The sequence below is a fragment of the Pteronotus mesoamericanus genome, unplaced genomic scaffold (assembly GCF_021234165.1).
Source record: "Pteronotus mesoamericanus isolate MK-2021 breed Mesoamerican mustached bat unplaced genomic scaffold, CSHL_Meso_final contig_657, whole genome shotgun sequence".
Lineage (NCBI taxonomy): Eukaryota > Metazoa > Chordata > Mammalia > Chiroptera > Mormoopidae > Pteronotus > Pteronotus mesoamericanus.
The window spans coordinates 1,478,386-1,504,788 of record NW_026555229.1 but is presented as its reverse complement, the minus strand read 5'-3'; the positions used below and the strand labels follow the sequence as shown (position 1 = coordinate 1,504,788).

Here is a 26,403-nt window from a genome sequence, read left to right as displayed (position 1 = left end):
TATCTTTAATGATTTACTCAATGATTTTTTTTTCTAGAGCAGAGGTTAGACACAGCAGAACTCAGCTACTCTGTAAATACCACAATACTTAAATACCCTGAGGAAAGCATTCCTGTGGTTAATATAAATGGCGGAGGGTCAATGCTTATGTTATTTTAGGGCAAAAGGCAGATCAGATAGAGATGTGGTAGAGAGCTGAAACAACAATTTTAAGAGTCTAGAATTTAGGATTGATAGATTCGGGCAGTCTATCTGTTCTCTACCAGTAAAACTGCTTGATGGCAAATTCAACATCACTAATAACCAAAATATATTCTTCTTGACTGAAAAAGATCATTAGAGACAGTGAATGATGTTTGTATGGGAGCCAACTAAGTAACAGAAAAATATAGTTGCAGGAAAACAGAAGGGGAGAAAAAGCTAGAGAACACATTAGAGTAGACCCAATAGTCAAGAACTGTAAATTAATTTGGCTTCATTTTTCTCTTTACATGCAAGAAAATACAAAAATGTATCATTAGCCCCCCCTTCAAGGCAGTAAGAGGGTTTTTCTGTGTGTGTTGTTTTGCCAAACAGTAATCTGAAATTACGTTCTCTAAATCCTTACTTCTAATCCTTTTAAATAAGCACCAAATATGTAAGTGTATTCAAGGGCCTGGATAGATCTGTTGACAAGTCTTTGCTTTACACTGGGAAATGCATCCACCTTTGCCTATTTCACATCTGTGTATATTCCACATCTGGATTCAGGAATATTCCAAGAGTTCTGACAAAATTTTGTCTCTGTGTATATACACTTCCATGTGTACAGATGTGTAGCAGACAAGGTGGGCATGGGGTGTGAAGATTTCTTTTTTTACTCTCTAAAAACCCATGTATAGTTGTTCCTCTAAACTACTGAACAGCCAAGTTTTCTTTCCATGAAACTGAACTAGAAGAGACAGTAAAAGGGTAGGCAAAGGTAACAGAGAAATAAAGTTCATAAGATCACAATAGAAAGTGACCTCTTAAAATCAGGCAGTCAATACCCAATTTCTAGATGGTTGGTGTCCAAATTATGTAAATTTGAATTTGGAAGGGGTTAAAGAGAATTACTGCTCCCCAGAGATCAGAATCATGGAGGATGGTGTGTGTGTATGTCGGGGGCAGCGGTGTCAAATCCAGGATATACATGTATCTCTTCACCCTAAGAGTCCTAGCCTCCGGGAGCCACCATTGCTGCTGGCAATATGGCCTCTTGTTGGTGTGGAGTAACAGATAAGATCTACTGACCTCAAACAGAAGACATGGAATCTCTTTGTAATGCTTTCAAAGTTTACTGTGTTCTTAACCCAGTTCACTCAAAGCAGGGCAAAATAAAGCCTCAAAAATTATTAACGGTCTAGAACGAGGAAAAGGAGAGGTGCCTCCGAGGGCGCTGACCAGGCATGCAGACACAGCTTGCTCGCTTGCCTGTATCTCAGGGCTTAACATCCCTGATAAAAGGCTGGTATTATTCACAGCAGATCAAAATATGACGGAAGCGGTTTAAGGCCAGCTTCTCTTCAATTTAACCAGATTGCCAAATTTATTAAACTACAATAAAATCATAACCATCAAGATTCTCATGTCCACTCTTTAATGTATTTTTATCCTATAGGCAAATATGCCCAGAGTAAAAATATGGAAGCCAAACTATAATCAGTTACTTGGTGAGCAGGAAATCAGAACATCTCCTCTCTAGCAATGTAATGAGCTCACAAAATAGACACTCTGTCAAACTCTACTTCTGAAAGTTTTTCCCCCACCAAATTAACTTTTCTTTCTATCATCCCACATAGGAATATACACACAAGACCAAATACATTACATTTGTAATTAATTTAAACATATGGGGAGGAGGTTAAGAGGCTGTGAAAGACATGGAATTTTGGACTAGATGGTATAAATTCTAAAAATGATAGTTCTTGGAAGTGGGGGAAAATATACCCAAGTGATGTAACTAAGTACTGATTTGGAGAGCACAAACCTAAACCATTAATCTAATGAGTATTATAACAAAGAATTCTTAGAAAACAGACTTTAAGGAATAATTCAAGAAAAGGAGGGACAGCCCCCTGCCTGGGGCTGATTTGAACTGAAAAATGGTGTCTTTCACTACTAGCCTCCTGAGTTAGTGGAACCAGATTAAAGAGGGATCTGGATGTTAAAGGCATAAAACTGACATTTTATAAGGTCAGGCTTACATGAAAGCTTTGTGATAAGCCAGTGAGACTGAGTTTTCTTTTTTTTTTTTGAAATGGAAACTTGTTTTATTTGTGGCCTGTCAGCTTCCCTCCTGCCCCATGGAGGAGGGTGGGGGGGGGCGGGTATGAGCTGGGTAGAGGAGGGAAGAGGGGCTAGGAGGGGGCAGACTGCAGCCAGGTAGGGGATTAAAATCTACATCGTTTTCAGGGGGAATCTCCCTTTAATTACCAACTTAAATGATGAGGACCATGATGGACTTAAAATAGCACTGCTGCTTAAGCAGAATACAGGGGTGCTCATTCCCGAAGTGAGAGGAAAAAGCACTGTATCACGACGCTCTTTTAAAGGGGGTGCAGGGAAAGAAATGTTTGTCAAGGCCCAAGAGAGGCCAAGGGACTGCACAGTTTCCCTGGAGTGGGACTGAGCAAAGTCAGAGGCCAGACAAGATTTTCATTACACTGGGAATGCACTGTTTGTACTAATGATGATGATGATGATGATAAAAATAAACAAAAACTCAACACTGTTGCCTTGCAGGGCAGTTTGTATGCAGAAGGGGGATCTAAAGCAGGCATGGGGAGCTGATATAAACCAACAAGACTACATTTAATATTCAAATATTCCTGGTTTCTTTTTGGGTGAAAGGAGCGGGAAGCTAATGATAGTTTCCTGAGTTTTTCATGACTTTATGGGATCTTCTTAAGGGTCTTGAGCTCCATCTTTGAAATCATACAAATCTGTGGTATGATCCTTGAAAGTGGCAAGTTCCACCTGTGTTGCTATATAGTAGTAAATCACTAACAACTGACACAATGACAGCGCTCCTAAGAAATAACTGTAATTAAAGGACCTAGACCACTTTGTAAAATGTAAAATATTAAAAAAGGATTCCTAAGATACCTTATACAAGATTTAATGTTATTTCTCACTTGTTTGCCTCATGAATATTAAAGGAGGCAATTATATTTAACAATTTAAAACAGGGATAAAGCGAAGTACTTTTATTTTTAAAAATGCTTTTTTAAAAAAGTTATTTTTTAGAGAGACGAGGAGGGAGAGAGGGAGAGAAACATCAATATGCGAGAGATAAATTGATAGTTTGCCCCTGGTATGCCCCCAATTGGGGACCTGGCCCACAACCCAGGCATGTGCCCTGACTGGGAATTGAACTGGGGATATTTAGGTTCACTGGCTGGCACTCAATCCACTGACCAAAAACGAGCCAGGGCTAAGCAAAGTACTTTTATATCTACCATTCTCTCTGGGGTGCTTTAGTAATTAACAGTCCTTTATTACCATCCCACCCATCTCCCTCTGAAAACACTCAAGACCACTGCTGGAGATGTACTGGAATGGGGTGAACCAAGCAGAATCATCCACATATTCAAGTTTTTACTCAGGAATGTTAGAAGACAAAGTGTAACTAAGTATATATACACACACATCACTCTCACATTCATACACCCATATATACTCAACTGAGGTATTTATTCTACCTCAATCTTATCCCTAGTTCCATGACTTCTGCTCCCAATATGCTACCCAGTTCAGCCCCACTGATTCACCTTCCCTTGGAGAATGTCTAAGCTCCCTGCCACTAGTTTTCCCTCATTTTAAACTGTTTCATATTACCTAGAAACGTTATCTTCTCAAAGATTAAAATCTCATCTTGTCACTTTTTTTGCATAAAATTTGTCAACTTCTACTGCTTACTCTCTTATCCTCCTCAGCACTTTCCCCCTGGAGGCTGTTGGAGGTATCTTACTCTACTCTCATGATTTCTGTCTTTCATTAAACAGCATGTATGCTGCACAGTAACGGCTGACTTGGCTATCTCCTCCATGGGCTGTGAACCATCTCTAGGTCCAGGACTTTGTCCTTTTTAACCTGGTAGCTTCATTGCCTAAAACTTGAGGCCTAGCTCATCTTAGGCATAAGTAAATAATGAATAAACTAACCCAATAAATTACTACATAATGAAAGTAATTTTCCCAAGACATCGTCAAAGGAATTGAAAATGGCAGAGGAAACATTCTGATGTATAATCAGAAGGGAACAAAATAAACTTTCAGTGTAAATGAGTTCAAATCAATGAGGCAGGGAAAGGAAGAGGGAATTCTGAAGGTTCGACAGTCCTAACTATAAGAACACAGGAGGTTGCTAGTATGTTCTCCAAGGTACCAGAAAAAACTGGGATGAAAGGTATGGTTTACATAATGGCTTTCAAAAGCCAATTGATTTTGACTGCAATCCAGAACAATATTTCTTACAAAGTGATCCAGTACATATATCCCAGTTTCTATGTGAATGATGACAACTTTCAATGAAATAGTATTTACCCTTCTTATATGCTATGTACTCTTATTCTTTTTTCTTTTTAAAATGTTGGTTAGGATCCACTAAATTGATCTTATAACTGACTAAATAGGTCCCAACTGGTTGATCCAGTTTGAAAAACATAGACTCACCAAATCCTTGCATCTCAAAAGAATCTGCTATGCTGATTATTTTTTAAATCCATCTCTATCTAGCTCGTTACAGTGTCAGGTTTTCCAGGCAAACTGTCTCAAGTCAATTTAATAGACACTAGAGTGAACACCTTAAGCTGTGCTACATAGGATCTAAATTATCTGTTTGAAATGTGCAGCACTCCCATTTGATAAGAGTTCAACTAAAATCACATTAAAGATCCCCCAAATTCTTTCACTGGAAAACTAAAGTTTTGATGATTAAACACTATGCACACACAATTCCCCACACTGTTACACTTAGCCAAATGATCTTTCTAGTATGTACCAAGTTAAAAGAAATTTCAAGTACCAAATAACCCCTTATTATTCCATACTGCTGATCAAATAAAGGTGGCAAGAAGAAATTAACATTTTAAACTACTAATCAGGAAACCATAATGAAGTATTCTTACATGCCTATAAAAAGCTCCATACTCAAGAAGGTTTAATACTTAGGAATTTTGATATATTTTTGCTTACTTTCCGATTAACTCTAACAAAAATCATGGCTTAAATTATTAATTATATACTGATAAACCTTTTTAAAAAATGTCTTAAGAACTTCTTTTCCAAATGTCTGAAAACAAGCCTGTCTACTTGTTATAAATAAGTCTGATACTCATTACCACTTCTCCCCAAAACAACCAAGTCCAAAAACTTATAAATTGAATATATAATTCTGTGTTAAAATATGGTTACCATTTGGAAGCTATTAACGATAAAATGGACACTCAATACAAGAAATGCTATCTATGTTACTTAATAGTTTGTTTTTTAAAATCCTCACCCAAGGGTATGTTTTTTTAATTGACTTTAAAGAGAGGAGGGGGTAGAGGGACAAACATCAAAGTGATAAGAGAAACATTGATCAGTTGCTTCTGTACATACCCTTACTGGGCATCGAACCCGCAACCCAGGTATGTGCCCTTACTGGGAATCAAACCCGCAATCTTTTGGTATATGGGACGGCGCTCCAACCAACTGAACCGCCCAGCCAAGCCAATAAAGAAATACTTTCTATTAAAGAAAGAATTTTTCGCTTATTTCAGCTATAAAATCTAACATCACATGACTTGGGTATATGTTTTTACATTTGAATACAAGTGTGTGGTGAGTTAAATTCAGTCCATGGGGGAGAAACAACTCCACAACTCAGAAAATGGCAGAGGGCAATACCATTTTCCATTTTTTCCACTCGTTTTCCCTTATGCAATTCCCGATTCCTACACCTGAAGACGTAAGGGTTCATGAATTACTTCCAAAGTATCAGGAGAATTAGAGAAGAAAATTCTGCATTAGAAGAAATAACTCCTTTTTAAAAATAAGGTCATAACAATTTAAGAGCTAAATATCAACTTGAAGATAGGATGACTAAAATAAATTCATTTATGAGATGTTATTCAATAGATTATAGTCCCACTCTGCACTGATTGGGCCACTGATCATTATCAGTTTAGAATAGATAATGACAAGAAACAAGTAGTTAAAGCTTTAAAATTTACTAAGAAATAATTAGTTTTCCAGAAAAATGCACTATAAACATGTGGCATAACTAATTTTCCAATTTCATAACCACTGGATTAAAGGCAGAAATAGCTACATAGCAAAAGAAATAAGAAAAAAAATTAAAAGATAATCTAGATCAACTACTAACAATAGCATTATTTTTAAATGTCATTAGAAATGATCAGAAATCACCTTGAATTGCATGTATATTATGATCTTGAAGCAGTAGCTTTCCAAAATATGTTGATCATTTCTAATCTTTGTAATTTTAATCCATTTGTTCCCCTATTCACTTTACAACAGCAATCAATTATTATAATACAAAACTTCTTTATACACCTAGTTCTAAAAACCACAATTTAAATGTTGAGCAACATACAGGGTGAGGCAAAAAACAGATTCAGTTGTTTGTATGGAAAATAAAATAATAAATAATAATATAAAAATAGAACCCTTTGTTTCCCATACTTTCAACTGTAAACCTACTTTTGTCCCACCCTGTATCTGCTTTTTGTACTCCTGGTTAAAGGACATACTAGCATCCTCCTAAGAATCAAAACTACTATAATAGCCTCCATGAACTGACATGTTGTTTTCATACTTCTGTCTCAAGAAAAGAGCAAACTACTGGCAAATCGTTATTCTTTTTAGCAAGCAATCTCAACATGAAGTTTTACTCTAAAAATATTATGAAAAACTGAGTCCAGCAAACAGGTATGAAAATATCAACATATCTTGTTTAGCTGAAAATATTTTTTAAGTGAATAATCCAATGAGGAAAACTGAGGCAGGGGAGTATCAAATTAATAAAGGCCCAAGTTACAGGGCAGTACTGCATCCAAATACTGAAAGCACAATTTTGAAGCAACTTTTAGTTACCTAAGAGATTTCATTTTGAAATAATTTATCATAAGAAATTACCAACTTTGATTACCATGTTCATTTATAGTACACTTCGAATTTTACCCCTTTTGAGGATTTTTAAAAAGCATTGAAATCTTAAGAAGTAGATACCAAACTTTTAAAACAGTTTTTCACAACAAATTTATTAGAAGAATAGTGGTTTTGAAAAGTCTAGCATCCAGTGAGAACTACCATACACAACATTACAGCTGGGAATGTTTCTCCAAAATGTCATGGTCAAATAATACAATGGAACCATTAAATCTTACACATGCACGAAAGAACTAGCGCTTTTGACATACAATGCAAAAAAAAGGGGACCACATGGATTAAAGTTTTAAGTACTCATCACATACATTAAGACACAGCTTATTTTTTAGTCCAGTCATAAATCAGAACTGCATTAAAAAATTTAATGTAGTGCAATCAAACCAAAAAACTTAATTTGTGATCATAAGTGCTCTACTACATAAACATTGATCATAGCAAGGAACAAAAAGTTCAAATCACACAGTACAAAAAAATCTGTAAATAAATATATACTACAGTACAAGAGAAATATTAAATTATACAATTCCGTCAAACTGTAAACAGTATATTGAAATGAGGTCCATAAGAGTAAAGGGGGTTCCTGTTTTGTTGCATGACACTTGAACTTCTAGATATCTGAAAGATGCCATTTTCCATATCATCAAAGGCTATGGGTTTTATATATGGAGAATTTCTTTTAGATGTAAGATATCAAATATTAAAGCAGAGGAATAACTTGTTTTGTTAACCACAGACAGTTCTGCAGAAAACAAAAGGACTATTAATGAAGACTTCTAGTTGACAAGTTTTAGCATTCAAGATGCAAAGGGCTAAAACACTGGAATTAGAACTTTGCATCAGAATAAACTTGTCACTGAGGACTTCAATGCTACAAAATATGTTGACAAAATCATCTGCTGATATGCAGACCCAGACCTCTGCTAAGTTTTTGACATTTACATACTCATGTTACAACACCACCTTTGGCAGAATCACTACTAATAAACTCAGAGCACTCCTGGCCCAATGGTTCCATCACAGTGGCCAGTGCACAGAATTCTCTAAAGACATTGCATAAACTAGAATGTAGAGGTCAGATACCCAAGGACCAGTGCTTGAATTTAGTAGTAGTATGGTGAAGAAGCAAGAGCCACATCAAGGAGGAACTGCATCTGTTATAGTTTTCAGAAGCAGCAAGGAATGTTGTTTAATTGTGCTGGCTATTTAGTGGCATTTAAAAATATATAGTTTAACTATGTGTGTGTTCCATGTGCTGGCTATACATTTATGCACATTTTGTTTTGTTTTTTTTTAAATACACTGTTAACAGGAACCCCCATATTATCTGCTCAGTAGTAATAACTGAATATATAGAATGCCACTATAAGAGTGTGAGGCACCGTGTGCTGGAGAGTTATATGCAGCTTTAAAATGTTTGGCTGAGTTATACCTGGATACCTGAACTGAGTTTTTAAGTTGACATTCATCAAGGATGTGCTACCAGCACGTCAAAACAAAAGCAAAACAGAAAAATACAAGTCACTGTTAGGTTTAAGAATAGCATCAAAGTACCTGAATTGAGTGAGAATAGTGTGTAAACTGTCCCTGAGGGTTTTTAAACAGTGTGTACAAGTTGGATTCCTAAGAACATTAGTTTTATTCAACAGTGTGGACTGATAAAATACCAATGTCTGACAGTTTAAAGTGGAGGCTATAAAGAATTATATGCAAACACTCCAAATGTAGTTTATACATTTCTTCGCAAAGCAGCAGTAAGCTGCTGTAAAGTATACATCCCATCAGAACAAGCAACATGTGGGAGTCAGATAAAGGTTTCTATCTCAGTCTGGTTTTCTGACAGCACAGCATATCAATACCCAATGACTATATCTTTCCTAGATCAGAATGTAACTAATTTTGACTAGCAATATAGGATTAGACTTTTAATCAAACACTTTGCTATTACATACTAAAATTCCTTAAACTTACTAATGCTGGTATACTAACCTAGTTAATCATCCCCCCCATTTTAGAAATATACCCTTCCACAACTTAAAAACATTAAGATCCATTTTCAGTCCTCTGATGTAAAAAGCATGTCAGTGAATTAATATTAAAAATTTACACAGTAAAAAGGCTTGAATTTCAGCCAAAGATTCTAAATACTGCTCATTCCCTGAAGACTTAAAGGGAGAGAGAATCCCTACCCATTTTCCTAGTGATTTATTTTTTCTAAAATGATCTGACACAATTTTTCATTTTGGGGAATTTTCCCCTCACCTCCTCTCAAATTCCAATTTCTTAAGCCTGAAATGCTTAATAAAATGGGGAAAATGAGGCAATCACTTATATTCACTTGAAAGGTATAAAATGTTATTGTCTTTTTTAAATAAGACAAGAATTATTTCTATAAATGTGACCTGACCCCATATTATGTAGTATGTTATATTTTTAAGCAATCACCATAAAACTTACAGTACCTAAGACTGAAGATAAATTAAGACTTTAGTGTTGTAACAGAAAAAGTGCTAAATTATCCCTTTTCTAGTATTTTAAACATTTCATACAAGTGCTTTCCTAGTGACAGTAAAGTTTACTATATGCCCTTCCACCAGGGAGAAAAAAAATGCCACCTGGATGAAAGAAAAGATTTTTAGGAGTGTAGCACCAGTTATTTACCAAGTAATAGATGTTAACAGATGTTGTTTCTCTCATTCTGAGGGGGTAAAAATATTCTAGATTGAAGACCTATTTGGCTATTGAATGTTACTGTAAAAATCCCTGCTCTACTGTGTCAGTGTTCTGTGTCCAACCCCCCTCCCGGCTCCCTCCCCCAGTCCCCTTACACACTATCCACTGAGAATCTAATCTCTAAAGAGATTATTTTAAAATTTATGTTTTCAGGACATACCTGAGAAAGGGTGCAATTATGCAGAACAAGGGACCCAAGACTGTACTAATACTGGTTACAGGTTCATAAATTCTTTCCCAAGACAAGTCTAAAGTCTAAGAGGTATGTATGGATCTTCAAATATGTTTTACTGCTCTAGATTTTTTTGGTATGTGTGTAGGGTCATTTCCAGTGTTGAAAAGATCATCTTGAGCCTGTTCAGTAACAGTTCAAGATGGGGTAAAGAGTTCATTTCCACATTAAAACAATAAAGATTAAATATTATAATTATAATATTTGCTATATCCAATAAATCTATGATTAACTAAAAGTGCTTGCTTTTCAGCTTTTATTGATACAGATCTAAATGAACTGGAAACCTTAAAATTATCCCCCAAATAGTTGCAGAATTAACTTGTTTTGTTTGTCAAATCAACATTAGCCTTGATTCTCATTTTCAAACAATCTAAAAAGATTTTTCTGTCAAATGAAGATGGCCCAATTTTACCACATTATCTATCCTGCGACTCATTTTTAGTATGGTAGGACAAAATCTTTAGTCTTTTCTCAAGTTTATATACTTTTCCATCCTACTTTCCTTCCACCCCTTTCCCCCATTCGCCTTCATAATACTGAGGGCACACAGCTACAGGGCTAATATCTGCTACTTTAAAAGGCAACTGAGAATTTACTTGGGAATAAGAGACAAAGGATACGCAAAGAATTTTCTCTATTTTCCCTTCAGTCACCATTTTCACAAATCCTACTCAAGTCTCAAGGACAGAATGAACCCAAAAACAAAGAGAAAAAGGGAGGAGGAGAGAGAAAACTAAGACAACTTTGGAGGTCTGCATTCCTTGTATCACAATTATAATTTTTTTCTTTTTCAGTAGCATCTCAAAGTTTATACAATTTTTTTAAAAAAATCTCCATATACATTAACAGTTTCTTAAATGGGCTGTTTGGCTGAAGCCATTGCATTTTTAATAACACTGGCCTGACTGTTGTATTAATGAAGACCTAATTATAATGAAACAGTAACAAGGAAAACAGTCTTTCATATCTATCTTTATGAAGGTCAAAATTTAACCTATAATTTTCAATGTCTCCTATAAAAGATTAAGTGGAGCAATTCAGTCTATTGCCATATTCCATTACCAATGACAGCAACCTGAATGTACAGAAAATGGTGGTTCATATGAAAACCACCTCTGGAATTTAAAGAATAATTACAAAAGCAAAACATGTGGTTTCAAAATTAAATCTATAGGGATAATACTTGTTAAAGAAGATAACAACGAACTGGCATACATATCTGTTAAAACTAAAATTAATTTCAAGTTCTGACATTGACTTGTTTTATATTACTAACTGAATCCAAGCTTCACTATTCTGGGTCAATGAATGTAAGAGAATCACAAAGGCTTAGAACCAGGCCTTGCACCATGTGCTTACTTGGGGCAGGGGGAGAACACAGCTCACTAGCAGCTCCAGGGTTGCTATATACTGCCTAATGAGAGAAGGTAGTTATGTATGATATGGGCCTTTGCAGGTAGTCATTTTTAGTCAAATTTAGAGTTCTCTCCAGAAAATTGGGAACTAAACTTCTCATTGTGCCTTATTGTTTTACTATCTGATCCCATATAGCTCATCTTATAGCTCAGGTAAAATGTTAGAGAATGAAAATGCCAATTGGTTGAGGTAACGGTTTTTATAAGATAACCAGAGTTCTAAAAGCACTTCAATATTGTAAAGTAAAGGTGTACCAAATAAAGCTAATACACACATCACACTGGTTAAGCTTGCTCACCAGAACTGAACAGTAATTAACTTCACATAGGACCCCTATTATCACACAAAGCCTTACTCATATTCATGATCTGCTGCAGTAAAGGTTTATCAAGCAACATCTAAACTTCAGAGTAACAACAAACTTAATATTAAAAAGTATTATACACAAATATAAATTATTTTTCCTGAAAGAGACCTTGTCCTTCATGGTATTTGGGGAACAGAAATAAGTGTATAGTTCATCACATAGTTCAGAGTCACTTGTAAGCCTACTGAACAAAGTACTATAATATTACTTTATTGTCAAGTTTGATGACTGTGTCTCAGAAATGAGAATGCTAATTAATGATAAAAATGCCAACTAGGTATCATTTCACAGAATTAGTGTTTTTGATTTTATAGTGTGATAGCTTATCTACCCTGCAATAATAATGTTCTCTCATAAAAATGCAAGAACTGATCTTAAATACATTATCTCCTAACGTTAATTTGAATAACGTCATAAGTCTGAGTAATGTCATCATCTGCCTACTGGAAAATATGGGGTTTAGAAAAGGCTTTTGTGACAAAGACAGCTGTGAACTATACTTTCCCATACCATAAAAATGGTCAACTGTTATTTTGGGCCATGCAAAACTCTGATTGGCAGAAATTAAGCATGCGAATCGACCAATCTCTGTTACACATTTATGAGGACATCCCCAAACTAGAATATCTACACTGAAAGTGCCAATACCGAATAGTGGCAAATTAAGAGAGAAATCAAATATTAAGGGATCACTGCGGCACCAAGACTGACAGCCAGCCATGTGATGAGCCACCTCCAGGAAATACATGGTATAATGGAACTCTCAACACAAAATTTAACATTAAAAGTGCACCTGAATATTACAAACTAACTTTACAAAACCTACAATAAGGTAAAATATATATCTTTTGAAATATTCAGCAGCTTTCTGTATTTTTTTATAAGATTTTTTTTGAGAGGCTCATGAAATTTAAAAGGGACCACTATCTAATTTCAACCATGCTTCACAAAACAATAATGGCTATTTTATATTGCAGTTACCACTGTAATGCAATTAGTGCTTTAAAATAATCTACAAAAAAGAAAAAGAGAGAGAGACCGACCGACCTTTGGAGGAAATATGCTTATTCAAAAGCTTCTTGGAAAAGAAAATTTACCTGAATATCAAGTCATGACTGATCTCAAGTGTAATGTTTAAAAGCTTCACAGACATGAATATTACAATCTTCAGGTCTCAGGACTTTTAATCTGAGAAAGTTTAGAGTTTGGTTTGTTTTTAAAATTCACTTTCTAACCAAAACAAATAATAGAAGTACTCAAATTTTCACTATTTACAACTCTCAGCCTACAATCTGAAATGACATAATACAAGTTCTCTTATTTAAACTGCAGCATTAAAGGGTAGGCACACCATTCTTCTGCTGCTCGATTGTCATCCACTGAAACACACATAGAAAATATTTATGTTAGTAAAATGATCACTCCATGTACACTGCAATGACAAAATTTACATAACTCAACTCATACATCACTTCATAGACTACCACATAGGATTAAACCTCTCTGAACAGTAAAACTCTACAAAAGTTGAACTTTTAGGGCCAAATTTTTAAATGGGCCTTTTATGATGCCTTTCTGAGAGGGGATAAAAGCAAGCACAAATTAATTGTTCAAAGTACCTTTCTGCAGCAATCTTGGGTTACTGAATACTCCAAACATCATGCAAAAAGGCACATGGCTACAATTAATTGTGTGAACAAATTATTGACTGTGGAACAAAGGAGGCATTCCTTCATAAGCTTAGCCCTTTGCTTTCAGCAAACTTTCAACAACTTCCTTCAACTGCAGGTGAAAACCATACACTTCAGAGTATTTTAATCGCAATTTCCAGCTAGGCTAGAGAATACTGCAGAGTCATATACTGCTCTGAATCTGAACTTTTTCTGTTGAGAACACTAGAAAGCTAAGAGGAAACAGGCTTAGTCATCCACCGATTAAAAACTGCTATACAAAATAACCAAACCTAAAGAGGAATCCAAGCCCAGGCTACGTCAAGAATGAGCAGTGCATGTATTTTAATAACAGCAATGGTGTGCCTAACCTTTGAACACATAGGCTGCTGAGGGAAAACTATCCTTAACCTAGTTAACTGCTCTGATGTTTCCAGGCAAGAATTTATGCCTTGGGAATATCTGGACCTACTTCTCCTCAAACTGTTATTATCCACCTGAAATCTTCAGCCTCAATTTTAATGCTCCAAGTTTGATCTCATTTTCTACAAAAGCTCCAATCACTTTTTATAAAATTTTTGGTTAAGCATTTAGAAGGGCCTGACCACCTTTCTCAGCAGATTAGAATACAGGGTGGATGTGGTATGATTTTGTTTTGCACAACTAGCAAGTTTAATTTGGTCACAATGCAAAATGAAATTTCATGGGCTTTATCAATCATTCTTGCAAAAACAAAACAAAACAAAACTAAACAAAAACTGTAGAAAACAAACGTTCCCAACTTAATTAGTGTGATTTTAAAAGCCCATCTCAAAAAAAAAAGGCTTAGATGTTCTTTAAGGAGTGCTTGTACAAACATGATCTGAAAGGTCCTGAACTGTGTGCTAAACAACCATAAAAATAAGCAAATATCAGAAAGAGTTACAAAGGAGATGTTATGTAGGATGCCAAAAGAAAAAAGAAAAAGATTTAAAGCAACAAATTAAATAAAAACTAAAAAAGAAAACACTCCCCTCCTTATACTATTATCTGGATTAGTTAAAAAAGAAATTCTAATGAGCCTGATTTTTGATTAAATTAGAAGAATTGAAATGCAACCTAAATCATTTAGGTTACCTTGGGGTTGTGTTTTTTTCTCTCACCACAAACATGGATCCTTTATTCATGTGGATATTTGGGCAGACTACTGAGGCTGTAAAACCTAGATACCACTTTTACAATATTATAATTAATTATACACATTTCTTTTCCTATTTCTCCCATTCCCCAATAAACAGATCTTGAATATTTTAAACTACTTGCTGCAACGACATTCAGTCGTTAGTTAGCACATGATCAAATCCGTTAAAAGGATTTAAGAATACAAAGAAACTGAGTTCGCTAAAATGAGGCATCCTCTATTGTTTTATGTAATGTACCCTGACTGCTCCTGAGTAAGAACGGAGCTCGTCCTCCATGAGATAAGGCTATATCCTCACTTGTTGGTGAGACCAAATCCTACCCTTAGAAAATCCCAAATGAAATTACAGCAAAGGTAGTGTTACAAAGTAATTAACCGAAGCATTTTTTGAAGGTAGTGTGTGCACATTTTCCACCTCCTTCCCCTCTGGGTGAGCACTAAACAGACTGTTAATTTGCAAGTAAATTTAACCGGGAGAAGAAAATCATAAAATATAAAATGACCCAGTTATTTATCATCGAATAAACACATTTCTTAAATTCAAAGATTCATTGTTCTTAAGAGATTTTTTTTTTTAGTTTAACCCTTCAATTAGCTAAATTGTAGAAGAAAAAAATGTGAATAATTTTATAAGATGGCTTTCCAATTTGCAGTGATAAAGCTCCCAGTGTACAGAGGTGGTTTCTAAAAGGGGGCTTTCTTTTTTTTCTTTTTAAAATAAAGGCAAATATAACTTAAAAGAAAGAAAGAAAAGCATGCAGGCTCTACAGGCAAGGAGTCCACTTCCATGTATCTGTTCTCTGTGAGGTAACTCAATTCTCTTGTAGAGAAACATGCAAAAGGCCAAACAATATCCCGAGCCATACTGCACATGAAAATTTTTAAATATGCAACATTCAGAATGCACCCTTCACCTCTGTACACACAAGTCAATGCAAAATCTGCAGAGACAAGTGCCACAGTAAATGAAGTTAGGTGCAAGCAGTGATAGCAATAGTGCTCACCCAGTTTGTACAGTAATTGGCACTCTACAGTATTCCTACTCGGTTTTTGATTCATTTGCACTTTGTGCTGCCTCTCCCTGGGGATCTAATTCAATCTTTACAGAAACATCTGGCCCCTCCGACCTCATTAATTTCATCTTTTTCTTTGGAGGGTTTTTCAAAGTGCCCAGCCTCTCCTTTACTTTGTACTCCAGTGTACTGTGGGGAATCCCATAAATACTCTGAGCTTTGGAAACACTCATTTTTCCACTCATAACCACTGAGATTGCTTCCTCCAGTATCTCACTGTTGTACTGTCTGTAACGCCCTCTTTTCTTCCGAGGCTGCTTGGAGCCAGGGTCTCCTTCTTGATCCGATGTGGGATATGGCTGTCCAGAGGTAGACTGCTCAGCATCTGAGCCCCAAGAATCGGGTCCAGCATCTAACATGCTTTTTCTATTTTGTTTTGGAAGAATAGCCCTCAACTTTTTACTAAGCGCGCTCTCCGTTTGTGAACCCATTACCAAAGAGCTATAGCTGTACTGATCACCAGTGCGAGATTCCCAAGAAAGATCCATTCCTCGAACTTGTGGTATCTTTAAATCTACAGGAGATGAATGGCTCACATCCTTTTTTCCATCTTGTTTTGCTTGAAGTGCCATTTTTGGAAAGGCAGAGTTTTCTGCAAGAAAAGGAAGGTCACTGATGTTGCTGAGTGCACCATTTCCCCTGAACTTCATACGGCTGAGGTTGAACTCATAATGTGGTTTTGCCCAAGAGGCTTCCCTGGATAATATTAAGTGCTGTCCATGATTCTGTAATCCAGATGGCCCAAGGCTGGCAGCTGTGGACAATTGGTTTCTGCTCAGTAGTTCTTCACTAATCTGCAGGGATCGAGCCAATGGAACTTTGAGTGATGTGGAGTGTCCAAAACCTTCCCTGGTTCCATCCTGTAAGCTTCTTGGAGGTACCCCATCACCACTCCGAAGTCCGTCTGGGCGGTACTGGCTGGGTCTCCCAGGTCGCCTAATTGGATGGAAGGAAACTGATGTGAGCAGGACTTGCACAGGTAGGGAGGGGTGGGTGAGGGGACCACTCCTTTATTAGAAGGCCTTGCTTGGGTAACATCACTTTGTGTTATTTATTTATTTTTCTCTAAAATTAAAAAAAAAAAAGGTCTCAGCAGTTAGTTTTAAAACGTGTTCACAAAAAAAGAAAAAGGAAAAAAGAAAAAAAAAAAAACCCAGGAGCTTTTTGGGCAAAGAAAAATTAAACCTGTCAGCTGGTCTCTGGTTGGGTTCACAAATTTTCGGAGAAAAAGTTTCGCGCAACTGTCTGAAAATAGCACCTTAATTATTAATTACAAAGTAATCATCAAGTCTCCATAAATCTACACAGAATTGTGATACCAATGTGACGTTACCACTAAACAAGTACAGTAATAAAAGAGTAAGCCAAATCACTTATTTTAATGCAACATATCCAACATTCATGACAACCAGTTCTAAAAATGGAACCATTTACATTGGTGGAACCCACAGATAATTGCTCACTTATCCCACAAACAAGTTAATGTTCATTATCAAAAATCAAACAACTCCAAATAACATTTCTTATTTTGCTTGGGAAAAAAATACGGCTACCAGCCCCCAAGAGGGGGAAAAACCCCCAAACCAAAATACCCAGCGCATGATAACTTACCACACTTCTCCATTTAAAAACACTATTAGTTGCAGATACATGAGTACCACTGATTCTCCATTTAAAATAATCCAGGCTTTAAGGAAACTATACGTTATTTTCCCCAAAACTCTGTTCCTTAAGTTCTAGTCAAAGTAATTATTGTCACAAGTATATAAATAATTTTGTAGTTTTCTTTATAAAAAACTTCTTAAAATACCAAACATCAAATTTGAAATTTTAAGTGAATAGCTTTCGAATAATGTTTAAAAGTCAACTATTTATACAAATTCATAGGATTTTCATTGTCACAATAAAGATTATCAGTGATAAAACTGGCAACTGGTAAAGCATGCCCAAGGAGAATTACATTAAGTAGGCAAAGAAGTGTAACTTTGCAGAAATAACAATAAACCAGCTATGTTCTCCAAAAGTCTACAGGGACTCTGTGGTGTTATCACTAAATAACATAAGCATAACAATGAATATTCAACTAAAAGATGGGCAGTACTGTTCACGCTTCTGTCTTCCAGAAAACAGTATCATGTAGGGAAAAAAAAACCCCTTTCCATTCAGAGCAATTTCACCATATAATAATACATGAACCTGGTGGCCAAGTTTAAAGTGAATCTTAAGCAAGGGATTCATTTATGCAAACCACACTCAGGCTTCTCTTACATGTGTTCTTAATTACACCACTCAAATTTTTTGATATAAATGGAACCCAAGGATTTGGATATTCCATTAGGATAACTTCTACCTAGTATAAACTATAGTGAAGAGAAGGGCTTAAGAAAAAAGATAAACTATGCAAAATAAATTAAATTAATGCTATTTTTAGACTGAATAAAGAAGAGAAAAAGGAAAATAATGGAATTTTAGAGAAAATAAAGGGCGCATTTTAGAAGTCAGAAAAGAAATCCTTCAATCCGAAGGTAGTTAAGTGTTAAGTTGAAACAGTCCATTTGGTATCTTATTCCTTTACCATTTAAACAGCTCCCCATTTTGATAGTCTAAAAGTTAAACAAACCTATATATTAACTAATTTAACTCACTGAAGTTATTTTACATTATCCAGATGCAATTAATTTTTGGTCACAACACATTTTGATGGAAATGCCTTCCTAATGTGGCATCTAACTAACTTTATTAATACCTGACTTTTCTCTAAATGGTTAATATGTAGGCACAGGGGGGAATTAGACAATTCTTACACTGTAAAATTAGGTGGTCAGAAAATTCACTTTCATCTGATAAACGATTATCAAAACTGTGCATGCAATGTCTTGGCAGCATAAGAGTTACTTGTCAACATTTACAACCAGTCTTATCTACTTAAAAAACAAAAACACAATTAGATTTTCTGAACTGCCACACAGAGTTAAAACTGCAGTTCAAATCAACAAACAAAACAAAACCAACAAGAAAAAAATGAACAGCCGACACACACTCACACGCTACATTAGAGATACTAACTTATATTGGAGCCCAATTTTTATTCAACATCTTCAGCACATAATACTGCCTTTACATCTGAATTCTGGAATTATTTAAGTTGGTGTCCACACTCCTAAATATTCAACAACAAAAAGTCCAAAGACGTTCTTGCCATATGCCTGATTATATACTATTTGTACTAAACTGGCACAGTTGATCTATACCAATCAGTTTTAGATTTCAGAGAACGTGCTTTTACCTGATTGATGGACTCAAGTAATTTTATTAAAGGTATACCTAGAAGGGTATTACCCTCAAGGATTAATTTTTAAAACATACAAAAGAAATTAGCATCAATCTTTGATAAACTGTCCCCTATAAAACTGTGGAAGGCTACAAGTATTTTCCCTTACCCGTTCCCTTGTGTACTGGAGCAGCCTGGAGAATGGCTCAGGGAAGTGCTGCCAGCACATGGACTTTTCTTAGTGGACAGATCAAGTACACCGTCTGTAGAGACACAAAGAAACACCTGAGGATATTAAAAACTAGGAGGAAATGTGCTAAATGTGAATGGGCTAAAAATGACAAAGCAGTAAGTCAAGTCAACTAAGCAGATATAATAATCATATATTTGAGTTATGAAATCAATTCATTAATAGAATCAGGATATTTTTCTTCCTGAAATAACATAAATTTAGCAAAACTTGTTATATCTAATATCTCCAAGGGTTAAATATTTTATTAATAGGGCATATCTATTAACAAGGTAAAGCATATCACTGCAGATGTGAAGATGAAATATTAGAAAGAGCAGTTCCATAGTATCAGGTTCAGCAACAGAACTATTAAACTTCATATTCTAAATTTACCTTATGAAAGCACTAAAAGCACATATTTGGATTTAGGGATTTTAACTAATTCAAATGTTATCTTAAAATACAAGTTTATATGGTTAAATTACACATAAACTCTGTAAGAGAAAAGTCTGTTAAGATTAATCAGTTGTCAACTGTTCATAATGTGCATGCATCTTAATTATTCTTTGGACACATCTGTAAAAAACTGCGTATTTGTTGTCAATCTTTTGGGGAAAATCTGCAGAGATTCAAAATTCACTTGTTGATATTTATAAAAGCAGCTTTTTGTTGTTGTTGTTAATAAACTATTATCAATTGATGGGCAAAGTTTAAGAAAAGGAAAAATAATAAAACAGTCTTGATAATGATTGGCCCACAGAGGTTCAATGTCTTAGAAGCTAGACCAAATCCCAAATTCATGTTACTAGAACATAAAATTAGACAACCCTTTTCCCACAAAGATTTTTATTCCCCTCACAGACATGTCTAGAGAAGAAACTCACAGTTTGGACAACCTTTAAAGCTGTCATCCTGTCCAAAATTAACAGAGCAAGATAATACTCAATGCACCTCTGATTTTCAGTTGACGAGTGGAGATGCTTTGCTATCTAGTTACGTTAAAAACTGCCCCAATACTTGCATTAAACCCACTTAGTGCTTGTGTCTGAAGACACTGCATCTCCCTATTTCAGGCTGTTAAAAATAAATATGTGATTGGGTTTATAAACCAGAAAAGCCCACACTCATACAGAGTAAGTGTTGTCCCTTGAGAGTCACCGGTATTTCTAAATATATAATTGCTTGTTAGATATCTAATAAGCAAATATACTAATTAAAATATTTCCAACCAAAGACAGTATTATTTAAAGACCTCTAAGTCTGTCTAATCAAATAGCAACATATTGTAACTCTACCACTAAAAGTATTATAATAAGTTGAAAACACTAAATTCACTTAGAAAATATAATTTAAAAATTTTTTTCATTTGAAGACCGCATACTATAATCCTATCATCTGGTTTAAATTTCTTTTCCTGAGTGCGTGCTGTCAAAACAACACATCTCTTAAGCATAACCAGTTGTAAGAAGTTAGGCTAAGTGGTATCTTTGTATGTTAATCTCCATTATTAATACTTTAAATACAATCTGTCATTCTCCTACTGTAAACCTGAAGCTTTTAGTGTAATATTTTGAGCAAAGAGATTTTAATAAAAGCCACCAATTTGGTAAAGGAAACAATCCTCAATAAAACAGAAAAAGAACAACCTTGCAAAGGTGGTAACCAAAGGTAGACTAATGTGAAGATAGAGCAACTAGGAGGTCTTGTGCTAGGAAATCTTAAAACTTAAGAGATTCTGATTGTTATTCACTATAGGGAAACAGAAAAAAGGCAAAGGAACACTAATTAAAGCCAATCCATTAAGTGCAAACCATTCATAAATTACTTACAATAAGCAAAAGAAAGTCCTTTAAAACAGGCTTTAATAAGAATTAAATTTATTTACTTTGCAAAATAAACATGTATTTCTCACCAATCAATTCACATATCTCATAACTTTTCTGGATACTCTTTATGAGATTTCTATGACAAAATCTCATTAGTACAGGCATCACCAATTTAAAATTTTTAGTTGTTTAAAGGCAGAGATGAAATGCTCATCTTTGTGAAATTAAAGGTAAAATAAGGTCGCAAAGCAACAGAAATGTTTAATTTATTTAAGAAAGTAAACTTTTCAAAGACTCAAGAAATATTTGCTAAACGAAATTGATAACCTCTTAACCTACTACTTAATTAGAATCCTTACCAACAAATTATTTGGAAATACTTGTGAGTTAGCTCATAATACAGTGCATGTATAAGTGTATGCTTTTGGGTATCTATAAAATACTGAATACATCTAACAATCTGAAGTGTGTCTACTGTCTTCTCATTAATTCTAACCTTAAGGGTTTCTTTTCAAACTGCAAATACTTATTTTTGTGTTATGATCTCATTTGCAGAGTATAACTTCTTTCTTCCTAGTAAGACATGTTTATTTTTCTGATAGGTGCTAATCCTAGAACATTAATGGAGAAGCAAAAAAAAATTTTCATAGGGCTTTTTAAAAACAATAGACATGACAATGTTTTGGAAAGTATAAAATGCTTATATAAATATCACGTAACTTAAAGATCAATAACAACTGTAACCACCTAACTTTCCTGGGTAGTACGTAAATCGTAACTATCAACTACTGATGGGCAAGGTAGCCACTTTATATGAATTTCTCTATCACTGTATAGTCAGCAATAATTTAAGAATTGCATTAGTTTTTATCCTATTATTTCTACTGGTGCCCTACTTGCCAACACTTTTTCTCTCCCTGAATTATAGTATTGATTGGACAGAGACCTTGACATCAAACCATACCTTGTTCGCTAGGTTCTGACTGAGACTTTCTGACAGTAAGGTCCAGAGGTGAGTCTTGGTCAGCCATGAGAAGTTTGCTGAGCACAGGGTTCTGAGTAGTTGCAGCCGTGGGAGAGGTGGTGACTGGAGATGCTTTCGGCAGGCTTTGGTTCTTTGTGCTATTGGGCTGGCTGGGGTCCTGAGTAGAGCTATTTTTTGAGGTATATTCAGCAGCAAATTGTTGGATCATTCGCTGCATGATCTCACGGGCCACTAGGGGAATATTGGGGTCGGAGACCCAGGGACTGTCTGTAAACAAAGATTTATTTACTTTTAAAGTGGGACAATGTACTAAAAAAAAAGATAACTTTCAAGCAAACATAAAATTTCATTTTTTTCTAAAAATGCAATATCCTAAAATAGCATTTCCTCATCGTTTTATTTTTCATCTCTAAGCTTATAAGCTGCAGATTTTAAAAAAATAAAATTTTCATAAAATTAGTTCTAAGCATTCCCCCAGGATTATGAAAGCAAATAGAAGAACAACAAATAGCTTATCTTTTGGGCAAGAATCACTTACCTGATAGAGAAATCCCCAAACATTTCTTTTATTAAATAATTACTTCCCTATTTACCACCTATTTGATCAGCTGTCACCTAAATTTCTCCTCAGTAATTTCTTCCTAAATTGCTCAAGTACGGATTACTCAGTTCATGAGTACTGATTTTACTTTCTGTTTTTAAAACTGAAGGTATACCGAGATTATAAAAGGAGACACTTAATATTAAGACCCATGATAGGCTAGGCCAGTAATTCTCACACTTTTTAATGTTCACTAGAATCACTCTGAGGGCTTGTAGAAGCAGAATGCCAGGTCCTGATCCCGCAGTTCTAGGGTGAGTCAAGGCATTTCTAACATGTTTCTCGATACTGCTGGTGGAGGGACCACAACTTTCAAATCCTTGAGCTAGAAGTTTAAATGACAAATCTTGAAAGCCTAAGACCCTGTATTTTCTATGAGTTAAGTACACTCTGCCAACCACTGAAAATAACAGCTAGGGAAGTGATAAAATAAACATCTAAATTACCAATTTGTAATTAATTTTAAAATAAAAATTAACTCTGAATTTTCAGCACTGGAAAAAGACCCTGAAGGTCAAACGGGGTACAACCAAAGAGAAAATGTTTTGTGTAAATATACTGTCATCACCTCTTTAACCTTATCACATTATCAGGGAGTCTGAGCTTCCCCAGAGATTATGTTTGTGTACCACTATAGATTCAGTACCTATTCTTGCCTGCTGTAAAGTATGCATTCACAGTAGTTAAGAAATGAATGGAACAATCAAATCAATTACCATCAAATAGTTTTAACAAATGAAGGAAATGGAATCTAAAGAGCAAGTGGCCTCTTCAAATCTGTATTGATGGTTAGTGGCAGACCCCTGATTAAAACTCTCCCCCTGCGACGGTAATGCTCCACCTGTGATCTTTACTTCCCCACCACGCTTGTGAGGCTTAAAAGATAAGTTCTCAGAAAACCTGTTTCCTTGGTCTTTCAAAGACTAACTACAGAAGGTGGAGCTGTAAGGAACTTAGGTTGATTTATAAATTTAGAAAAAGCTAACTCATTACTAAAATTTAGTATCGTCACAAAAAAAACCCAACAACAACAAAACACGTGCACACAAGTCACACCTCAAAACCTTACTGGACTCCTAAAAACAATTTTTTTCTGAGGGACAATATTCAATAATACCAGAAGATGATTATAAAGTCAGGGTATTTATTTAATTCTCTGCAGTTTAACAGGGTTTGTTCTACCCATAACAACCTTTTTGTTCTACTAAGAAGTATTTTCCACTCTAAGTTTCAACTCTGTAAATAGAGACTGAGAGTATGCTAGAGGGTATGGAAATAAAGGTACTCAATTAGTTAAGATTCAGAGGTTAATACAATCACTAACAATGGTTCCTTAAATGTTTTAATAAACATTTTAGCCATACATTGCTTTCTAAACCTTTCTACCGAAAGTTTTCTTATTAATATTCATTTAACTTTCCACTAAGATCCATTTTTTTAAATAGCACACAACCCGCCAAATGAAAGACTATCTATAAAGTTTTGATTTATTTAGTGTTATCTTTTTCCCCCTCAAAAGCTGAAGAATATGTAATATATAGTTTCCAAATAGGAAGCAAAATGAGGTAACTTATGAGATGTCTCTGTATTTAACTAGACTTAGATTAATAATAATAATTAGAGATTCCCAAGAGTCAAAGATTTTAGGATAAACACCACAAACTGCTACCTTTGAGCTTTAAATGGCTGTAGGATATTTTGCCCTTCGTTAAATGAATTACAATTATGAAACACAATTTGTGTTTATTAATTGATGACATTTCTGCTATTTGAATTTCTGTATCTTTTGAAAGCTGCTTGCTCTTGCCAGGTAGCCGACTTGATTGGAGTGTCATTCCAATACACTAAGGTTGAGGGTTCGATCACCAGTCAGGGCACATATACGAATCAACCAATGAAGGCATAAATAAGTGGAACATAAATCTCTCTTCTTAAATCAATTTTAAAAAAGTTTCTTGAACATTTTTCATTTCTGACTTAAAACACTATACCTATAAGCCATGTCTTGGGGAACATGTATAATTAGAGTCAAATAAAAAATAAAAAATCAGATCAAAATTAAAACTACATAAAAACATGTAAATGCTGTTTCACAGCCACCTCTATGTTTTAATAATGGAACGCTAACTTTTAGAAAAGTGTCAAATTACCTGAACACAATGACAAAACAAGGTGAAAAGAAATGTGATCATGACAGTGGTAGAAGGTATAGTGTCCTTAAATAAACTCTGTACCACAAAAGTCTACTTTTATGGCATTAATGTTTCTATCTAGTGATATATAACCTTTTCATACTCAGTTACTTATAACATACAATTTGCAATACTTGGAAAAAAAGGACTAAATCCAAATATTTGAATTTATTTTTTTAATGAAAAAAAAATACTCTGACTATAAATTGTAATATCTCTGGAGAATAAACATTTTAGGCATTAATTTCAAGAGTATTAATGCTCATGTTTGATATATTTTGAAGAGGATTAATAAAACATCTAAAAATAACAATATTAATACATAAAGCAAGGCAGAATGCAAAACAATAGTTCTTTTTCTGAGCATCAGATGCCAGTATACAAATACAGAACGTGACATACAAATTCAATGAATTCTCATCTCTTGAACTTTATTCTAAGATTGATGCTAAGGTAACAATTTTTCCTGTTATGTTCCCAAAAGTTCAACTGCTAAATGAAATTATAAGAACTTCAATGTAAGTTATCCCTATATGACAAAGGGATGAGACCAGTGGAAAAGTAGGCTGGCTCCCTGTAAGCAAGCAGTGGATGAAAGTGGTTCCTCCATGCACATTAGGGAGAGGAGTTCCCCTTTTCAGATAATGACATTTCTGAGACAGGAGACCATGAATCAATACACAGCAAAGGAGTTTTAAAGCTACTTTATTAGTTAATAAACTGACAGAATTGATCTATCAGTCATTTATACTTTAAATGTGAATTACTTTAATAAAACAATCAAATGTTCACAAAACAACTAAGAATATTACTATTTTGAACGTAATTTTGGAATTCAGGATACTTTATTGAGACAATAGGTGAGTACCTAAGCCTCGGTTGGGAGCTTTAGGTCAGAGGGTGCAAGGGGGTGTTATTAAAAGAGAAGACAGGATGCACTAAAGATTTAATTTAGTGATAGTAGAAGTTGTTTTAAAATTCCACTGAAAACAATAATCTTGTGCAATCCTTAATTTTATATTACATTTTACCTTGTACTCCCTTTTGAAAATATCGATTACATTACACAGAAGCCCAGCTGGTCTCCAATTTTAATCAACCCATTAGAATCAGTCCTTATGAGGCAAAATATCAGCTTTCAAACTTCAGAGGGAAGAAGTGAATTTCCAGAGGAATAAGAGGTGGAAACTAGAACACTGAAGAAATATTAAAGAAAACAGAATCACTGAGTCTGCTAAAGATTAAAAATCTGTTTATTATTACTTTTATCCTCACTTGAGGACTCCCCCCCACCATTGCTTTTAGAGCAGAAGGGAGAGAGAGAAAGGATGGTAACAGAGAGAAGCACTGGTTGCCTCCTGTACATGCTGGACCTGGGATCCTATGTAATCAGACCGGGGACCAAATTCACAACCTAGGTATGTTCCCT

The 26,403-nt window shown here is 35.0% G+C and overlaps 1 protein-coding gene across 3 annotated transcripts in view; it reads right to left on the bottom strand.

The window, feature by feature from the left end:
• The window catches only part of LCOR (ligand dependent nuclear receptor corepressor), a 131,120-nt gene that overhangs the window by 10,485 nt on the left and 94,232 nt on the right, over positions 1 to 26,403 (bottom strand). For all 3 annotated transcript variants that reach the window (XM_054581297.1, XM_054581296.1, XM_054581298.1), the window contains 2 exons: positions 22,161 to 22,448; positions 19,308 to 19,401 (listed from right to left, as the gene is read on the bottom strand). In XM_054581297.1, coding sequence (XP_054437272.1) covers positions 19,308 to 19,401; positions 22,161 to 22,398 — 332 coding nt within the window. In that variant the 5' untranslated portion in view covers positions 22,399 to 22,448. The remainder of the gene's footprint in view (positions 1 to 19,307; positions 19,402 to 22,160; positions 22,449 to 26,403) is intronic.